Consider the following 20741-nt stretch of genomic DNA (forward strand, 5'->3'; position numbering starts at 1 on the left):
GAGCGCCCCATAGCGCCATCTCGGCCTACCACGCGGAGCGCGCCCTTATTGGCCGGTGGTGGGGAAGGGGGCGGGGCCGGCGCAGGGCGGGGCCGCGCCCGGGGTTCCGCCCCCTTGGTCCCTCCTTTGGACCCGAACCCGCCCCGACCGCTGAAGCGCGGGCCGGGGCGGCGAGCGCGGGGCGTGCGGCGGTTACTCTGGTTACGGTGGAAGCGGCGCGCGCGGGAAGTGGAGGATTCGGCAGCCGTGGCTGCTCGCGAGGGATGCTGGTGAGGAGGCCGTCGGGTGCCGCCGCCGAGGGTGCGAGGGAGGCTCCGGGTACCCGCGTTCACCTGTCCGGGGAGCCGCGGTGCCGTCCAGCGGGTTCCGGGCCGCCGAGTGCGAGGCTCCCGGAGGCGTCGCCAGGCCGCGACGCGGAGCCTCTGGGGTCGGTAACCAAGGCCGTCTCCGGTGGGAAGTGAGGCCCCGCGAGCGTGGTTCCCCGAGGGAGGCCGAGAGTCACCGCTGTCCCAGTCCCGGAGCCAGGATTCCCATCACACCTGCCGGCGTCCGCGGGCGAGCCGCGAGAGAAAAGAAGAGAAAAGCAAAGTCCGGGACGGCAGCCGTGGGGACATCGAGGAACCGGGCCCGGGGAGGGAACCGATGTCCGGTCCCGAGGCCGCGCCGCGCGTCCGGCACACAACTTAGCCTTTCTCCTGCCTTCCATGATTTGAACAACTGACTTGTAACCCGGGGCGTGTGCCGAGGTGCTCGGCGGCTGTGTGCGTGTCGGGGCAGAGAATCACCAAACTCCCACTGGGGTGGGGTGGGCGCAGGTGAAGAATCTCAGCGGGGATCCCAGCCGCCAGAGAAGCCGGGGAACCATGTGGACTTTCCTTGGCATCGCCACGTTCACCTATGTTTATAAGAAATGCGGCGATGTCGTCACGCTGGCCAACAAGGAGCTCCTGCTCTGCGTGCTGGTGTTCCTGACCCTGGGCCTGGTGCTCTCCTACCGCTATCGACACCGAAACGGGGGCCTCCTGGGGCGCCAGCCTAGCGGCTCCCAGTTGGCCGTCTTCGACTTTCTTTCAGCTCTGCCTCTCATTGGCTTCTTCTGGACCAAGTCACCCCCTGGGGCAGAAAAGAAAGGGCAGCTGGAATCCAGGAGGGTAAGACTGATGGCCGAGGTGGGCAAATCAATGACGGTTCGAAAAGGGTTTTTTAAAATTAGGATTCGCGATTGCTATTATTTTCAAGGGAGAAAGGGGGCCTTTTAGATACTCCTGTATCCATTTAGGTTCAGTGGAATTTCTTGGAGCTAGATCATGGCTCCTTTGATAGAAGGAACGTGAACAAATAATTTGTTTCCTTTAGTGTTGATTGGTCCTTAGACAAAAGTTGGATAGGAATTTGGTTTGGAAAGATGAAATGCTTCATTTTGAAGGAGGTCAGAATCATTTTGTTGGCAAAAACTTATATTTAAATACTGGGGTGAGGACTGCCTTTGTAGTTGGGAAGGAAGAAAAAAAAAGCACTTAGAAAATGCCCCACATTTTAAAGCATTGGGTAAAATGTTCCCAAGTCTTGCTTCTAGGCATTGGAACACTGAGTAAATACAATGTTGTTTTACAGTCACTTAACTATAAGTGATAAGTCAGTTGATGTGATCAATCAGAGGATGGATCTTTAAACGGTGAGAAGTTAGGATTCCTGCCCAGAGAATGGAGGAAGCTACTATCAGATGTGGTGGTGGAAGCCTCATCAGTCAGGGCTGTTGGCCAGGAGAGTGTATACTTTTCCTGGAGAGCACTGGAGAGTTTAAGCATGGAAGTAAGAATTTTACTTTTTCATAAGAACATTCTATGCTGCGGAGAATGGAACATAGTTATATAGTTATCTAAGTAAGGTTATCAGGCCAGACTATAGCCCAGCACCCAGCCTTGAAGTTAGGGTATGTGACCTACAATGTAATGTAGACTTCTGTATCTGCATCTTTTTGTCATGTTCACATGGCACATGAACAACGTTTGTAGAAGACATGGTGTTGGTTTAGAATTTTTGCTGTACTGTTTCCAACTGGGAGTCTTTTGGCTAATTGCTTAATTTCTGTAAGTACCAATTACTGTTCTGATGTAGATCAGAATCATCTATAGCTGGTAGATAAAGAAGGCACCACTCTTGTGGCTAGTCAGGGAACTAAAAGGTTTAATATTTGCAAAATGCCAGGTGCATAGCCATTTTGTGAATAGTAACAAAGTCTAGAGTAGTATACATTTGTTAGGAGCCTTTTGAGTAGTACTCAAAAGAGGGAGGGGATCTTTATTAATTTAATATATTTGTGTTGGAGGTAACTTCCCTTACAGTCACTGCGGTTGTCCTAGTAGCTGGAATGCTGTTACTGTCATCATGCTTCCTAGAGAAATATACTTTTTAATAGGAAAGTTGTTAGCAGCAGTACTGGTCCATTTTCTGAATGCACCAGTCTTTGTCTTCACTCTTTAGAAACTAGACAGAAGTGATGTATTGAGTAATAAGTTCCATTTGCATTTCCTTTGTTGATCAGGCTCTAAAAGACGATTTCTTTCAGAGCTCTCTCACAATCGTGTGTGTGTGTGTGTGTGTGTGTGTGTGTGTGTGTGTGTGTGTGTGTTTGTAATCAAAACATTTTATGAAGAAAAATTAATACATGGTTAAGATGATAAAAAGGCTTGCCTTACACTAGCACAGTGAAAAATATTATTTGTTTCGAGCTTTAAGAAAGACTGATGGAAAAATAGACTGTTACTTTCTTGGACAGAAAAAGGACAAAAGAGCATTTCTATTACAAGAGATATTATAAAAAAATGGAACAGGGATTGGAAGTGTGGTTCAGTTAGTAGAGCTCTAGTCAGTGAGTGAGTGCATCAGGTACCAAGTTTTGAATCTAGGTTTCTGGCTTAAAAAGAAAAATGAGTGGACAAGTTTCCAGTGTCTTAAAGAGGGTAAAGTTTGCTTAAATACTGAAATTGTGGAGATTCTAAAGGATGTACAGTTTCTAAAGGACCTTAGACTTTTATTATATTTCCTCCTCCTCTACTGGAGACATTTAGTCTGACTGACCTTAGTCTCTAAGGTTAGAGAACTCAATGAAAATGGTTCTTTACAATTCTGTACTTGATACATATTCAGATATATCAGTTCATCTACCAAAACCACTTATTATGAGATTGAGTTTCTCACTCACTGCAATAATCGTGGACATAAATCTCTGAAAACAGAATTTTTCATTTTTTAAGACCAAAGTAAAAATTTTTTGCTGTTAGTTTAACTGTTGGAGGACCACAACTAATTTTTTTCCCTCTTGGTCAGTCATGGGGCTTGAACTCTGGGCCTGGGTGTTGTACCTGAGCTCTTCAGCTACCCCTTAAGCAACAGTGCCACTTCCAGTTTTCTGGTGGTTAATTGGTGATAAGAGTCCTACAGACTTTAGAGTGCCAGAATGGGAAAGCAGAGATGATTAAAAATGTGCTTCCAGGTCAGAGACTAAAGTTGTAAAGTCAAATGCCGGGGGGCAAGATGAGTTTTCTTTCTCTTTCTTTCTTTCTTTTTTTTTTTTTTTTTTGTTTGGTTGGTTGTGGGACTTGAACTGTGGGCCTAGGCACATTGTCCCTGAGCCAAGATGCCACTTCTGGTTTTCTGATGGTTAATTGGAGATAAGAGTCTCATGCATTTTTAGTGACCAGGCTGGCTTTGAACTGCAGTCCTCAGATCTCAGCCTCTTGAGTAGCTAGGATTATAGTCATGAGCCACCATGCCGGCTCAAGATGAGTTTTCTTTTATAATTTCCTTTAATTAATCCTTACTTAATAGAATTGTGATCCGGATTTTTTTTTTTTTCTGTCAAGCTGATTTGGATTGATAGATTTTTCTCCAATGTTAATCCAAAAGTAGAGCTAGATTTATAATTTCAGCACTGGGAAAACTGATGCAGAGAGATCCTAATTTCAAGGCCAATGAATTGGAGGCCAGATCCAGATACATAGGGAGAACTTGGAAAAAACTGAACAAATACAGCTGGGGAGCCACTGATTGAGGAATCCTAGCTATTCAGGAAACTTAAGGTATGAGGATCACAGTTCAAAGTCAGCCTAGATGGAGAAGCCCAACAAAAATCCAGAAATATCTGTAGAGTATATAGCCCATCATATATTTTTATGTCTATGTAATTATGTTTATATCTCCAAGACCATGTCCATAATCCAAATATTGAGTCATCGCTCTTATACTGTTTGGATCTAATATCCACATATTAATGTTTTATTACATAGATTAATGCTTAATTTTAATTATGTTCTAAAACCTAAATGCCAGTGATTATATACAGAGATTCCCTTCTTAAATACTTGTTTGTTAAACAGGACATTTGAAATATGGTATAAAAATCAATGTTAATAAATTCTTTAATAAAAAAAAAATCCACGGGGTAGGAGTTTGGCCTAATGGTAGAGTGCTTGCCTAGCACGCACAAAGACCCTGGTTTGATTCCTCCATACCACATATATAGAAAAAAGCCAGAAATGCTGCTGTGGCTCAAGTGGTAGAGCTCTAGCCTTGAGAAAGCCCAAAGACAGTGCTCAGGCTCTGAGTTCAAGGCCCAGGATTGGCAAAAAAAAAAAATTCAGAAATGGAGCTGAGACTCAAATGGAAGAGCACCAACCTTGGGAAAAAGCTAAAGGACAGCACCCTGACCCAGCATTCACAGGTGTGCATGAGTATATGAAAACACTCACACACACACACACCTATGCACATTGGAGCAACAAAAATCTGAAAGAAGAAAATGAGTATGTTTACCTCTGTCTGAAAGGTACTGAATAGAACAGAATATAAGTACTGAGTAGAACAGAATATAAAGTCAATCAAAACTTGTGAAAGATTTATATCTGGTAGATGTTCAGAATACATATGGAGAATTAATAATACTAGAAATATATATGAGAGACTGTGTATTTGAGCCCTGTTACAGACATTTATTATATTTGACCTGATGTAGATTTTTGTAAATATGTGTAGCAATAGTTTCTTTTTTTTTTTTTTTGCCAGTCCTGGGCTTGAGCTCAGGGCCTGAGCACTGGCCTTGGACTTTCTCAAGGCTAGAGCTCTACCACTTGAGCCTCAGCACCACTTCTGGCTTTTTCCTATGTATGTGGTACCGAGGAATCGAACCCGGGTCTTCATGCGTGCTAAGCAAGTCTTTAACCACTAGGCCAAACTCCCGGCCCAGTAGCAATAGTTTCTAAATAATGACAAAAATGTTTGGAAAAAGGAGTATATAATTTTATTGGATTATTAGTATTAGTTTTATATATGATAAGATGAAAAATATCAGTTCATTTGGTTGGATAATGTTTGGGATCTCAGTATGCCTAAGGCCATTTCCTCATGGTTCTAGTATGGTTTAAGGCTAACTAGTTTGGAAATATATTTCCCTCTCTTTGTTAAACAGTGCAGAAAAGCAATCAATGTGTCTGAAACAGCTTCACTAGGAGCCACTGCCTCCATGTCAACATCTCTACATGATCCAGAAGTTATCATCGTGGGATCTGGTGTACTAGGCTCTGTTTTGGCTGCAGTCCTCGCCAAAGATGGAAGAAAGGTGACAGTAATTGAGAGAGATTTAAAAGAGCCGGACAGAATTGTTGGAGAACTTTTGCAGCCAGGTGGTTATAAAGCCCTTAAAGACCTTGGTCTTGGAGGTAGGTACATAGATTTTTCAGGAGTTATGTAGATAAGCATGTTCACAGCCACTTCTGGCTTTTTTGCTGGTCACTTGGAAATAAAGTTTCAAAGTCTGGTCTAGCTTGGAACCACAATCCTCATATCTCAGCCTCCTAAATGGCTAGTATTCTAGATGTGATCCACCAAGCGTGTCTAGCAAGTAATCTTTGCTTCAGGCTGTTCTATAATTAGTACATATATAGTCTCTTTTCTGTTTTCTTCCTATTTTCATGTCTGAAATTTATTATACATTTGCCACTTTGCTTCAAAATGAGGTTCTCATAGTATGGGGAGGTAGGAAGTAGAATTTATGAGATATAGTGAAATGTTTCAAAAGTTGACATACCAACTCTGATTCCTTTTTTTTTTTTGGCTAGTCCTGGGGCTTGAACTCAGGGCCTGAGCACTGTCCTTGAACTTTCTGAAGGCTAGAGCTCTACTACTTGAACCACAGCACCATATCCAGCTTTTTTCTATGTATGTGGTACCGAGGCTAGGCAAGCACTGCCACTAAGCCAAACCTCTGGCCCCAACTCTGGTTCTTTCTTTTTTTTTTTCGTGGGTCATGGGGCTTGAACTCTGGGCCTAGGCGCTGTCCCTGAGCTCTTCAGCTCTAGGCTACCACCCTATCCCTTGAGACACAGTCCTACTTCCCCTTTTCTAGTGATTAATTGGAGATGAGAGTCTCTTGGTCTTTAGTGCCTGGGCTTGCTTTGAACCGAGATCCTCAGATCTCAGCCTCAGGAGTAGCTAGGATTACAGGCGTGAACCACTGCACCCTACCCGACTCTTGATTCTTATTGGTTAACAACTAGCTTTAATCTAGGTAACTCAACTTTATTTTTTAGTTTCCTTACTTGTAACAATAGCAGACATGTGTCTGGTTTGTATGCTGTTAAGATTAAACGTCTTCCTATACAAACAGCATTCAGCATTCCTGATAGTTACTGACAAGTATAAGTTTAAGGGACTGAGAAGGAGAAACAACATAGCTAACAAGTAGTGGACAGTGGAGAAAGATGACATGGGATAAAGTTCAGAGATTGGGTAGACAGGAGCCAGATCATGCAGGGTTCTATAGGCAGTGGGGCTGAAAAGAGTGTGTGATATGATTTGGGTTTCTTTTGTTGGTGTTAGTATTGGTGCTTGCACTCTTGTTTTCTAGGAACGTTAAATTTCTGACATTATATTAATGGTTCAATTCTCCAAATGGTTTCAGAGCTTTAAAGCAGACACTCATTTTGAACATCTCATTGTTGTGGAATCCCTAATACCAATGACTAAACTTGATTGTTTTGATCTAAATTGTTTTGCAGATACACTGGATGGTCTTGATGCCCAGGTGGTGAATGGCTATATAATTCATAATCAGGAATGCAAATCGGAGGTTCAGATTCCTTATCCTCTGTCAGATGACAAGCAAGTGCAGCATGGAAAAGCTTTCCATCATGGAAAATTCATCATGAGTCTCCGGAAGGCAGCTATGGCAGAGCCCAAGTAAGATAAGAATTAAATTTGGCCTTTCTACAAATGAGATTTTACAATTTTTGATAAATATTTGGGGGCATAGTCTAGAACATAGGTTTATTATATATTAGAAGAAATATTTATCCAGTGTTTTTGTTATGAATGTCATAGACTTTTTCCCCATTGTCTGCACTAAAAAGAATTTTGTGTGCTTCTTATTTTACTGGACTATAGAGGACATGTGTGTTATAAATTAAGGAGTATTTAGGAGTTTGTGGTTATGACTTATAAACAGGATTACAAGGAGAAATTTCTGTTCTCACTAAGGACCTAGCCCAATAAAACTGGCTTCCTTTCCTTGAGGAAGTTTTGAACATGAAATACTCATGTGATTGAAGAAGTAAGTAGGCTTAACTTTAGCTTGAAGGGATTTCATAATCCATGAAAGGATTATATATCCATTTTATAAACAAAAAAACGACACCCCCAGATAGCATTAAAAATTACTTATGATTTTTCTGGCTGGACATAACTGAAGAACTATAGTTCTTTTCTCCATTCTGTGTATGAATTTGTATGAGCATGTACAATTTCTCTGCATGCATTTTGGCTTCTAATGAATTCAGATACACATTTAATCTATCCCATTCCATGCATCCATCCATCAGTCCAGCCAGCCAGCCACTCATTCATCCATTTGTCCTCCTACCCTTACATCCCTCTTTCTTACCTAGTTTCCTACCCTTACCAGGGCTTGAACACAGGGCCTTGAGCTCTCATTGGCTGCCAGTTGGTGATGTATCACTTAAGCCACACCTATAGTCCTAACATAATTTTAAAATCATTGCATTTTAAAGGACATTCAGTGTTGGTAAATTATTAAAACCACACGTAATTCTCAAGCTTGCTAGTGTTTTTTGCTTTTTGTCATTCGAGACCATTCCCCATGCACACATGTGTGCACACATATATGTGCAGGTGAATGCGTAAGCTGGAGTTGGAGAATAAGGAATTTGCTTATCTTTAGTTAAATTGCTTAGGTGTGCTACAATAGGCACTTACTTCTGCTTATCCTTCAGTGCCAAGTTTATTGAAGGTGTTGTGCTGCAGTTACTAGAAGAAGATGACACTGTGTTGGGCGTTGAGTACAAAGATAAAGAGACTGGAGAGATCAAGGTGAGAATTAGCAAATGTTACTTTCCTTATCTTTGTTTTGAACTTGGGGTCTTGAACTTGCTGGGTAGGGACTCTACCATGGTTGAGTCATGTTCCTAGCACTTTTTACTTTTGTGATTTTTTTTTTTTTGCCAGTCTTGGGCTTGGTCTCAGGGCCTCAGCTCTGTCCTTGGACTTTCTCAAGGATAGCCCTCTACCACTTGAGCCTCAGCACCACTTCCGGCTTTTTCCTATGTATGTGGTACCAAGGAATCAAACCTGGGTATTCGTGCATGCTAGGCAAGCACTCTACCACTAGGCCAAACTCCCGGCCCCTGCTTTTGTGATTTTTCAGATAAGGTCTTAGCAGTTTTGCCTGGGGTACAGCCTCAGCTGATCTTCTACCCAAGGCCTACTGAGTGGCCACTAGTATCAGCCTATTTATTGAGCCATCTCAATGGCTTGTTAACTTTTTGCCCTAGCTGGCCTTGAATCGACATCCAACCAGTCCCTGCCTTGAGTAGCTGGAATTACAGGTGTGAGCTGCCTCAGCCAAACTCACAAATTTTTCATAGAATACAGTGAATGCTCTGAAAGTCCTGTGTAAACAGGATGGGTTGTAGATTACACTAGATTGTTCTTTTGGGTAATTCAGGATGCTATAAAAACTTGAAAAACAAAGCCAATATTTCAACAGTATTAAAAGCCATAATGAGAAATATCACCAGAGAAGCAAAGATAATAGGAAAAAAAAAACAGCCAACATGGAACAGATAATTAGGGGAAAATGAGCAGTTTAAATCAGAAAGGCATTTTAATGATTTAACCCTTCTTTTTTTGAGGGGGGAGGATGGGGCTTGAACTCTGGGCCTGGGAGCTGTCCCTAAGCTCTTCAGCTCAAGGCTACCACCCTACCCTCAAGCCACAGCCCCACTTCTCATTTTCTAGAGATTAATTGGAGATAAGAGTCTCTCAGCTTTGTAGTGCCCAGGATGGCTTTTTGAACCTCAATCTTCAGATCTCAGCCTCCTGAGTGGCTAGGATTACAGGTGTGAGCCATCGTGCCCAGCTTGCCTTTAACTCTTTTATTTAAATAATTGTATTATGGTGAAATACACATAAATTTGCCTTAAGTTTTAAGTGTGGCAGAGGATTATTATTATAAACAGATTATTGGCAGAAATAGAATCTCGAATTAAAGGTAAAAAAAGTTTTCAATGTATGCTTATATTAGCACAATAGAGAAAAAAGGTCAAAGGACCTCCTGGTTATCCCCTTCTAGCAATTGTACTCGTGCAAAGTTTTCTCTGTAGTCCATGCTTGACTTGGTGGTATTTTCCTTCTTGTCTATCAGACTGGGAACTCAGGGTCTGGGTACTATTCCTAAGCTTTACCACTTGAGCCACAGCTCCACTTTTGGCTTTTTGGTGGTTAATTGGAGATGAGTCCCTAGAACTTTTTATCTTGGGGTGGCTTCATACCACAGTCCTCAGATCTCAGCCTCTTGAATAGCTGGGATTACAGGCATGAGCCACTGGTGTGTGGTTTAGTAGAGTTTTGATGGAGCTATAAAGCGGGATGATCTTCAAGGACTCCGATTATCTTATACCCACACAGTACTCTTCACTGCCCTCGGGGATGTTACCCAGTAGCATTCCATCTAATATGTGTAATGCTACATACTTAAATAGTATTTAAATCTGCTCTTGAATGGTGTGTTTATTATGTGCATGCATGTGAGTACTGGGGTTTGAACTCAGGCCTCATGCTCTTCTTTAGCTTTTTCTGTCAAAGCTAGTGCTCTACCACTTGAGCCACACTTACACTTTGGATATTTTCTTGCTGGAGATAAGAGTCTCACAGTCTTTGAACCATGATTCTCAGATCTCAGCCTCCTTAATAGTTAGGATTACAGGTGATAGCCACTGGTGCCTGGCTCTTGCATGGAGCTGTGTTATTAGAAATAATGGTCTGATTTCTAATTTTCTAGCTGTGCATTTGTTGTTTCTGTTGCAGGAACTCCATGCTCCATTGACTGTTGTTGCAGACGGACTTTTCTCCAAGTTCAGGAAGAACCTGGTCTCCAGTAAAGTTTTTGTTGCATCTCATTTTGTTGGCTTGCTTATGAAGGTACTGTATTTTTCTACACTACTGCAGGTATTATAATAACGACATTTGAAAATTAGTAAACTTTTTTTTTTTAATATTCTTTTAGAATGCAACACAGTTTAAAGCCAATTATGCTGAACTCGTTTTAGCTAATCCAAGCCCAGTTCTCATCTACCAGATTTCAGCTGATGAAACTCGAGTCCTTGTTGACATTCGTGGAGAAATGCCAAGGAATTTAAGAGAATACATGATTGAACAAATTTATCCACAAATGCCTGGTAAGAAATAGGATCTTTCATGGTAATCCAAAATCAGAAAGCGAATCTCACAAAAGACTTTCTTCAGTTTTCTTCCTTAAACTGTCAAAAGTATATCAGAGATTAGCTTCTCAGGTAAAAAATGTCTCCTGCCAGCCAGGTATGCTGGTGATTTAAACTAGTACATTAAAAAAAAAAAAAAACAAGCTGCAAATATACATAAGCTGTTTCTGGGGGACATTGCGCTCTCTCTCTCTCTCTCTCTCTCTCTCTCTCTCTCTCTCTCTCTCTCCCTCCCTCCCTCCCTCTCCCTTCCGCCCCCCCTCTCATTTTTGTGGTACTCTTTAGAATGCAGGGTCTTGAGCTTGCTAGACAGGTACTGTGTGTTGCCTGAGCCATAGCTCCAGTTGTTTTTTGTTGCCATTTTTTGTTTTGTTTTGTTTTGTTTTTTGTGCCGTTCCTGGGGCTTGACCTCAGAGCCTGCGCACTGTCCTTGGACTTTCTCAAGGCTAGAGCTCTACCACTTGAACCACAGCACCACGTCTGGCTTTTTCTATGTATATAGTACCAAGGAATCGAACCTGAGTCTTCATGCATGCCACTAGGCCAAACTCCCCTTGGTTGGCATTTTTGAGGTAGGGTTTTATTTTTTGCCTGGGCTGGCCTGGGCCATGATGCTCCTATGTATGCGTCCCGTTACAGCTGAGATGTGAGGAATGTATCTTCCACTGTACCCTGTTGGGGGCCGAGTAACCCCATGTCTAATAACTTTCTGCTGAGACAAGGCAAGGCACAAGAGGCAGGGGTAAAGACTTGATTACCATTGGTTACAAATGTGTTATTGTTTATCACTCTCTGCTGGGACCTAGAGTGAGGGGATATTAGCTGGAGGGACTTCCTCAGGAGGGGGGTTTTTGGAGAGAGATTTTCCTGCCTTGATGAAGCTGCGTGGTGTCTCTGTTTGTGCTCCGGGGAAGGAAGGCTGAGTGCGGAGGACAGTGGGCCCTCTCCTCTCGAGGCTCGTCCTGGTCGGGGCGTGTTTTTCCCCATCCCTCCTACTAGTCGAGAGGGACCGGGGATGAAGGACCCTGACAGTACCCTGTTTTTTTCTGTAGAGTTCTTATGAACTTACTCTGCCCTTATTAGCCTAGAACTAATGTCCTCCTGATGTCAGCCTCCTGAAGAGCTTGGATGATAGGTTGATACTCTGCTCAGTGTAGTGGTTGAGGTGGGGGGTGGGAGTCTTGTGAGCTTATTGCGTAGGCTGGCCTGCTGATGGCCACCTTTATAGAGTAGTTAGGATTATAGGCCTGAGCCATTGGTGCCCATTTCTGAATTCTTGAAATAATAGCTTTTATACTTAACTGTTTTGTGCTTGGTTTCCATAGTAACGGTGCACTATTCATTGTGTGTTTGCTACACAGATGCTTTACATAGTTTCTTATAAACACAGTTACTCAGTGGTAGGCATTATTCTAATTTTACTGAGGAGATAAATGGTAATTTAGCTTCTCTGAGGATAAACTACTTGTCTCATCTCATGCAAGTTTGCGTCTTCTAATATCTTTAACTATATACACACATCTATTTACAGTACATTAATTTTGTTTTAGATTTCTTAGTTATTCCTTAGCAGAAATACCTAGGTGCCTAATGAATTATTTGATTAGTAAAATAGCCAGGCACTTGGTGGCTCATATCTTTAATCCTAGATATTCAGGATGCTGAGAGCTGAGGATCACAGGTGGAAGCCAGGCAAGAGAGGCAGTAAGACTCCTACCTTCAATTAATCACTTAAAACCAAAAGTGGAGCCATAGCTTGAAGTAAAATGCTACCACTGAGCAAAAAAGTTCAGGGAAGATAACTCATCCCCTGACTTCAAGCCCCACAACTGACAAATAAAAATAGTTCTTTTTTTTTTTTTTTTGTCACCAGTCCTGGGGCTTGAACTTGGGCTTTCTCAAGGCTAGAGCTCTACCACTTGAGCCACAGTACCATTTCCAGCATTTTCTATGTAGGTGCTGCCAAGGAATCAAACCTGGGTCTTTCTACTTGCTAGGCAAGCACTCTACCACTAGACCAAACTCCCGGCAAAAATAGTTCTTGTTTTACTAGCAAGAGACATTAGGTAGCAACCAGAATAGATGTATCATAGGTTTTTTTTTTATACTTGATGATATACATAGGTATTTGCTTGTATGTGATAATTTGAAAGTGAAATGTTTTAAACCATTTATTTGGATGGATGGGATTTATTGCAGATCATCTGAAAGAGTCATTTCTGGAAGCTACTCAAAATTCCCGTATGAGATCCATGCCAGCAAGCTTCCTTCCTCCTTCACCAGTGAACAAACGAGGTATTATTTGTTGGATTTGTTTTATAAAGACATCAGTATCCCAAATGCCATATAAGTTGACTAGATTTATAGGTTGGGAACATTTGAGTCAGGGAATTGGTTATTAATTTTATATTTACTTATATTTACTTACTGTTTATATTGACTCTTAAGTCATTAAACCGGTCATTGAGGATACAAGAGTTGAAAGTCACCTCTGGATGTAGAGAAAGCAATTTTCTGTCTAGGAATGTAAGGAATTTCAGTGGTATTGCTCAAGTTTGGGATAACCTATTCTTTGTAACACAGTGGCACTGAAGGGTGCATCAGGAGAGGGTAAGCTGTGAGATGGAATGGGTATTAGAGCAGAACCTAGCTCCTACAGTAAAGCCAGAGCTGAGGCTGGAGGACTGGTGGACTTAGAGATAGATAAAATAACATTTACAGATAGATCTTAGACTTTTTTTTTTTTTTACTATTTTTTTTTGCCAGTCCTAGGCTTGAACTAAGGGCCTGAGCGCTGTCCTTAGGCTTTCTCAAGGCTAGAGCTCTACCACTTGAGCATAGCACCATTTCCAGCTTTTTTTCTTTGTATGTGGTACTGAGAAATTGAACCCGGGTCTTTGTGCATGCAAAGCAAGCACTCTACCTCTAGGCCAAACTCCTAGCCCTAGAAAACTTTTGTCATCCCAAGACTACTAAAAAAATCCCTTAGCAGCCATTAGCAATACTGAACCTCTGACTACCACTAATTCTCTCTCCAGATTTACTTATTTGGGATTTTTCTTTTTTTTTTTTTTAAACAAATGGAATCATATTATATGTAACTAGCTTTTTCCCTAGCAGGGTATTTTTTGTTTATTTGGTATGGTTTTATTCTGCTTTTTTTTAAAAAAAATGTCTGTTTTGTCTTCTACATGAACTACAACCGGACTGGTACTGAAATGACAAAAACATCTAGTTTTCTCTTGTAGCAGATTTCCTTTTGATACCTGGATGCTTATAGTTTTTTTTTTTAATTTTTTTTTCATATTTTAACAAAGGCTTTATAAATAGATTGATCTTGTTAGATTTCACATTAGATGTGCCTGTGAATTTCATGAGGTCAGAGACCCTATGCTCACCCTCACTCTTTTTGTGCCTCACACGGTGTTAGATGATTCAGTTCTTTTACTGCAATGAATTGTAGTCATGGTTTGTCTCCTTGTATTGACAGTCTTTTTATTTTCTTGCTCACATCATGTTATAAGGTAATAGTCAACTTGCATTGTTCCTGGATGCTATAATTGGAATGATTTCTCTTGTTTAGGTGTTCTTCTTTTGGGAGATGCATATAATTTGAGACATCCTCTTACTGGTGGAGGAATGACAGTTGCCTTTAAAGATATAAAGCTATGGCGAACACTGCTAAGGGCTATTCCCGACCTTTATGATGATGCTGCCCTTTTCCAGGTAAGATATTAGATTACACTTTGACAAAAAATATCTCAAATAATTTTCTTTCTAGGGGCCAAGAAGAAGGGGGCGCTTATGGGCAATCCATGCTTGGGAGCCTTCACAGGACACCTACACAGTCTTGATCCTGCATTGCAAACTGAGTCTTAACAGTACTACTGCATTTTTGTGTGTTAATATTTTTACATTTTTATATTAAAATATTAAACATTTCTTTTTGGACAATGTTGCCCTTTCCCTTCCTCACTCTGTTTTTTCCTCCTGTCTTCACCCATAAGTTGTGTAGTTCATTTTCAACGTAGTGTCTAGTGAGTACCACTGCTGCATTTGTTCGCTCTTGATCTTTCCATTTCTGTGTCTCCCAACCCCACCTTCCCAAAGACAGAAAAGAACTAATCAGACAAAAAGAAAATAAAACAATAAACCGCAACAAAGAAACTTTGTTTCCATTTCCTGGAGTTCATTTTTTTTTTTTTTTTTTTTTTTGTGGGTCATGGGGCTTGAATTTGGCCTGGGCACTATCCCTGAGCTCTTCAGCTCAAGGCTGATGCCTTACCTATGGGCCTGGGCATTGTCCCTGCCACCACCCTACCCCTTGAGCCACAGGGCCACTTGTGGTTTTCTAGTGGTTAATTGGAGATAAGTCTTACGTCTTTACTGCCCTGGATGGCTTTGAACTGCGATCCTCAGACCTCAGCCTCCTGAGTAGCTAGGATTATAGTGTGAGCCACTGTACCTGGTGAAAATGCTTTCTTATTTAAGTGACAACATAATTTTCTTGTATTGCTGATCATCCTCTAGTAAATACCAATGTAAAGGGCTTATAATTATAATATCAGCTTATGCTTTTACTCTATGAAAAGTGATATTTTGCCTTTTTTTTAGGCCAAAAAATCATTCTACTGGTCAAGAAAAGGTTCTCATTCCTTTGTTGTAAATGTCCTCGCCCAGGCTCTCTATGAGTTGTTTTCTTCCAGAGATGGTAAGTTCAGGTAGTTACTTTTTATGAACATTGTTCAGGTTTGGGTTTTTATCACAGAAAATTGGAACTTCATTACAAAAGAGAAGTTAGTCCAGAATTCAAATGACTGAATTTGCTAACTCCTAAATTGATATTGGTGGTTCTTTTTTAAACATTTAGTTCCTGATAATCTTACTTCTACCGTTTCTTCTGGAATACTGTTGCCTTTCTTTAGACAATATTAGTAGCAGTGTCTCATTGATGTAGCCATTAGTGTTCATTTCTCTGGTCCAGACTGATTCATGCATACCCTCACATAAGAGTGTGATGGAAGGTGTCTCCAGTCATGTATGGAAAGATAGTAGTTTCTTTTACATCTTTGACACTAGTTTGAATTTCAGATAGTATTTTAACTTGCCTGAACCAGTGACTTTAGTCTGTAAATCATAGCTTATCACTAGTTAGTAGGCTGAGATCTGGAGAATAACAGTTTAGACACAGCTGGGCAGAAAAATCTGTGAGAATCCATCACCAATAAGCCCACAAAAAACAGGGCTAAAGGTGTGGTTCAAGTGGCAGAGTGCTAGCCCTGAGTAAGCAAGCTCAAACTCAGGGCCTTGGGTTCAAGCTCGATACTAGCAAAAATAAACAAAAAAAGTTTTAACCAAGTTTATAGTTTCTGTCCTGTTAAAATATATAAGTAGCAGAGTGTATATTTACATTTTATTCACAAGAAATACTCTTTTTTTTTTTTTTTTTTTTTTTTTTTTGCCAGTCCTGGCCTTGAGCTCAGGGCCTGAGCACTGTCCTTGGGCTTTTTCAAGGCTAGAGCTCTACCACTTGAGACACAGCACTGCTTCTGGCATTTTTCTATGTATGTGGTACAGAGGAATTGAACCCATGTCTTCGTGCATGCTAGGCAAGCACTCTACCACTAGGTCAAACTCCCGGCCACTAGAAATATTCTTGTGCGTTGTTCCTATATTGTTTATACATAGGTTGGACATTCTTAATAAAATTTGTAATCTGAAATTCTCCAGGCATTTTTTTGTCTTTCTTTTTGGTCCTGGAGCTTGAACTCAGAGCCTGGGTGCTGTCTCTGGACTTTTTTGCTCAAGGCTAGCACTCCAGCCAGAGATTCACTTCCAGTTTTGGGGTGGTTAACTGGAGATTACTTTCCTGCCTGGGCTGGCTTTGTCTGCGGTCCTTAGATCTCAGCCTCCTGAGTAGCTCAGATTACAGGCCTGAGCTACCAGTGCACAGCGGTAGGGTCTTTTTAAAGTTCTATGGTGATATTTGGAAAACAGGATACAATATACATGTTTTATGAAGCCCCTGTAACTGCCAACTCTTATTAAAAAGAAACAACTGATTGTGATTTTGCCTCTAAGGAAATTAAAATGACTGGGCAAATTAAAGAAAAAGAATTACCTTTTGAAGTTTCCCAATTTTAAACTTCTAAGCTTTTCTGAGACCTATAATTTTGAACTACAGTTTGAATCCCCCAACAACAAAATCAGTGAAAAGAATAAAAGAATTCCATTAGACCAGTTTACCAATTCTATTAAAACAAAAAAACATTGATTTTTTTTCTTTTCTGTAATGGGTTCTGGGGCTTGAAATCAGAACCGGAGTGTTGTTTCTGAGCTTTTTGCTGAAAGTTATGTTGTTATCACTTGAGCCACAGCCCCACTTCCAGTTTTTTGGTGATTAATTGGAGGTAAAAATCTCACAGACTATCCTGCTTGGACTGGCTTCATATCATGATCTTCTGACCTCTGCCTCCTTATTAGCTAGAATTGTAGGCATGAGCCACTAGAGTCTGGCAGAACATTGATTACTAGGTATTAAATAGGTTACTAATTATTGTACTGTGTAGGGAAAATTCTAAGAAAATTACAGAAATTTAAGGCATTAGTAAATATTCACAGCTATTTTTATTAGATAATTTACTTCTTGCTGAAAGATGAGTTGAACATCACAGATAGTAGGAATTTGTTTTCTAGAATGTTTATTAGTTGTATCATTTAATGAATTTGCAATAAGATCAAAGAAACAACTTTAAATTCTATTTTTTGCTTATATAATTTAAATGCAAAGGTGTTTCAATTTAACATACTAGTTTATGATTGGAATAATCAATGTCTTGAACAATGTTACTCAAGTAAGTAACCTTTTTGTGCTGGCCCTGTGGTTGAACTCAGGGCCTGGGCACTGTCCCTGAGTTCTTGTGCCCAAGGCTTGTGCCCTAGACTTCGAGTCACAGCTCCATTTCTGGCTGGTTGGTAGTTAACGGGAGGTAAGAGTCTCAGGGACTTTCCTGCTTGGGCTGGCTTTGAGCCACTGCCCTCAGATTTTAGCCTCCTAAGTAGCTAGCTAGAATTACAGACATGAACCACCAACACCGGCTGAGTAACTTTTAAACAATTTTTAGTATGTACATGTTAGCAGCTAGTTACTTATAGAAACAAGTCAATTGATATTCCTATTTCTACCCCTAATAGAATAAAATTTAAAATTTGAACTGTATGTATCCTGGAAGTTGAAATTCTGGGAGTAGATAGTTTAAAAGTATCTGCCAGGTTTGTTACTTGGTACATTTTCATGACTCATTTTATACATATTAATAATCTAACAAATGTGTAAAGTTTTTTTTTTTCTATTTTCTTGCTTTTATTTTTATTGCCGGTGTGATGTATAGAAGGGTTACAGCTACATTTGTCAGGTAGTGCATGCATTACTTCTTGAACATGTTATTCCTTGCCATGGTTTCCTCTCACTTTCCCTCTCCTGATGTATAAGTATTCTGAATGAGAATAATTTCTAAATTTTATTTTAGATTCCTTGCTCCAACTAAGAAAAGCCTGTTTTCTTTATTTCCAACTTGGTGGAGAATGTGTTGCAGGACCTGTTGGGCTGCTTTCTGTGTAAGTTGCTTTGCTGGTATTGGAGAAACACAGTCAGTTCTCCCTGTTTGTCTTGCCTTCTTATAACTCATTAATATCCCCATCAGAAAGTAGCTTAGGGAAATGAAAAAGGGTATCAGTTAGCAGGAAATAGCATTGACTCGAAAATACAGAGATGGCAACTACAACCCTGGCGTACTGATGAGTAGCTTTTACCTGTGGGCTTACCCACATGGTCTTATCTTTGAGAAATCTGAATAAAAAATTAATTTGATTGACATATATATATATATATATATAGGGACCTATGAAAGTCAGCTTTGACTTTGACAGTGTAGACATCTGTGAAACTATTCTTAGTCTGTGAAGTCAAATTCTGAGTCACTTGTCATACATCTGTAAGCAGACTGTCAATATTGACGTTTTTTGGAAAAGCTTAGAGGCAGGTCACTGAGTATTTCAAGATTAGGGAAAGAAAACATCTCTGTCATTATTTCTGAGGGAATGAGAGAAATTTGGCTTCTCTAAAAGAGATTTTTTTTTCCCTGTAAAAGTTTATAGAAGTTAGTTTTGCTGCAAAACACAGATTAACTTATTTAAAGTGTGTTTAATTGAATTTTACAGATGATACATAATGGTAACCCTTTATGAGTCAACTTTAATTTCTGGGTTTTTATTTTTCCTATTACAGATTATCTCCTAAACCTCTGGTTTTAATTGGACACTTCTTTGCTGTTGCAGTCTATGCCATCTTTTTTTGCTTTAAGTCAGAACCTTGGATTACAAAGCCGCGAGCCCTTTTCAGTAGTTGTATGGTATTGTACAAAGCGTGTTCTGTAATATTTCCCTTAATTTACTCAGAAATAAGGTACGTGGTTCATGAATCGTAATGGAGACCCAGACTGACCATTTCCTGTGAGACTTAAAAGAGGATGTACACATCACATCATGTACCACTTTGCAAATGGAAACTCTTGGACCAATGTGTTTTTTGTGTATAAGCATGTAAATATATGCCTTAATTTACAATTTAAAATGAAGGGTAAATAAGCTAGATATTTAAAGGAGATGATTGTTACCATAAATTAGTGCTAACACTGAGGAAGTGTTTCTGATTTCAGAATTTTGGGTGAGTCCTTGGGACATGCAAATAAAGAGTGAACTCTTAGTTTATGTTTTGCTTGTGGACTTTTTAATAAAGCTTAACGATCATGGGAAGAAAAACCCTAGTGGGCTGGAAAGTGCAGAGGGAACCTCTCTGGCTGGGAGAGGCTGTCACATTTTTCCTCTACTGTCCGTAAGGCTTAGTAAAGGGCTTTTCTGAGTTCTTTGAAAACATTGGCTTTACCAATTCCATTGTACAATATGAATCAATTAAGTTAGCATTATAAGGCTTGCACCATGCCTTATATCAGTTAAACTTCCTGAGTTTATTTCTAATAAATCTGGCGATTCTGGAGATCTCTGAGCATCATGAAACTTCAGCAGTCTCCAAATAATCATGCAAACAAGCTGCAGTAAGTATCCTTTGGAAAGTGTCTTCAGATTCCTTCTTTCAAGTTTTTCACATTTACTTGACTGAGAAATTCAAATAAATCGGCCAAATCACTAGCAAAATAATTTCAACCATCTCTGTCGTACTTTAATGGAGCATCTGGAGGCTCAGTCACTTGTCTTAACTTCTGTATTCTTTTTTCTTTCTTAGATATGGTCTTTTTAGTAGCTGGTTTTCTTCACTTTCTTTAATGTTAACTCACAAATAAGATACTGAAAGGTGTTTTTCTCTGAGCACCACCCTTGCGGAGTGAAGGATGCTAAGCTTCTTATACTTGCTGAGCAACAGTTCCCTCAAAATCTCTTCCTGAGTTGGGTACCTGTGCTTATACCATTAGCTCTAGCTTCTTAGCTGGTTGATATCAGAGAACTGTTGGAAGTCTACAAGATGTCAAGCAAACAGGAAAAAGGTGGAGATGTGGATCAAGTGGCATGAGTGAAAAAAGTCAAGAGGGCAAGGCTCTCAGTTAAGTACTGGCACTGGCACATGCAAACACCCTTCTCCTGGATTTTGATGCCAGGTTGTGAGACTTCCTCTCCATAACTTGTTACAACCCTTCCTATGTAACAGTGAAATAGACAAATCAAAATACCAAAGGAACCTGGAAAGTTGTTTAGCCCCAATATCAGTCACCAATAGACTGGGACAAGGTTTGGTAAGAGGCAGAGCCAGGTCTTAGAGCATGCCTCCTGATGCATTAACAAGGGGTTCTGCAGCTTAATTCAGTGACTGCCCAGCATTTTGCTAGCTGTAGGTTCAAGGCAAAACATTTTGGTTCTTACCCAAGCTGTCATAACCCA

At 40.5% G+C, this 20741-nt stretch overlaps 1 protein-coding gene across 1 annotated transcript; it reads left to right on the plus strand.

The window, feature by feature from the left end:
* The first annotated feature begins 132 nt into the window (after window positions 1–132).
* On the plus strand, window positions 133–19559 carry Sqle (squalene epoxidase). Its single transcript, XM_090339375.1, has 11 exons — window positions 133–1151; window positions 5468–5717; window positions 7056–7236; window positions 8286–8382; window positions 10378–10491; window positions 10577–10748; window positions 12990–13085; window positions 14374–14516; window positions 15405–15501; window positions 18320–18407; window positions 19078–19559. The coding sequence occupies exons 1-11, from the start codon at window positions 864–866 to the stop codon at window positions 19274–19276; spliced, it is 1725 nt and encodes a 574-aa protein (XP_090195501.1). The 5' UTR covers window positions 133–863; the 3' UTR covers window positions 19277–19559.
* The last annotated feature ends 1182 nt before the right edge of the window (window positions 19560–20741 follow it).

Source organism: Megascapheus bottae, chromosome 9 (assembly GCF_031878675.1).
Source record: "Megascapheus bottae isolate mThoBot1 chromosome 9, mThoBot2.hap1, whole genome shotgun sequence".
Taxonomy (NCBI): Eukaryota; Metazoa; Chordata; class Mammalia; order Rodentia; family Geomyidae; genus Megascapheus; species Megascapheus bottae.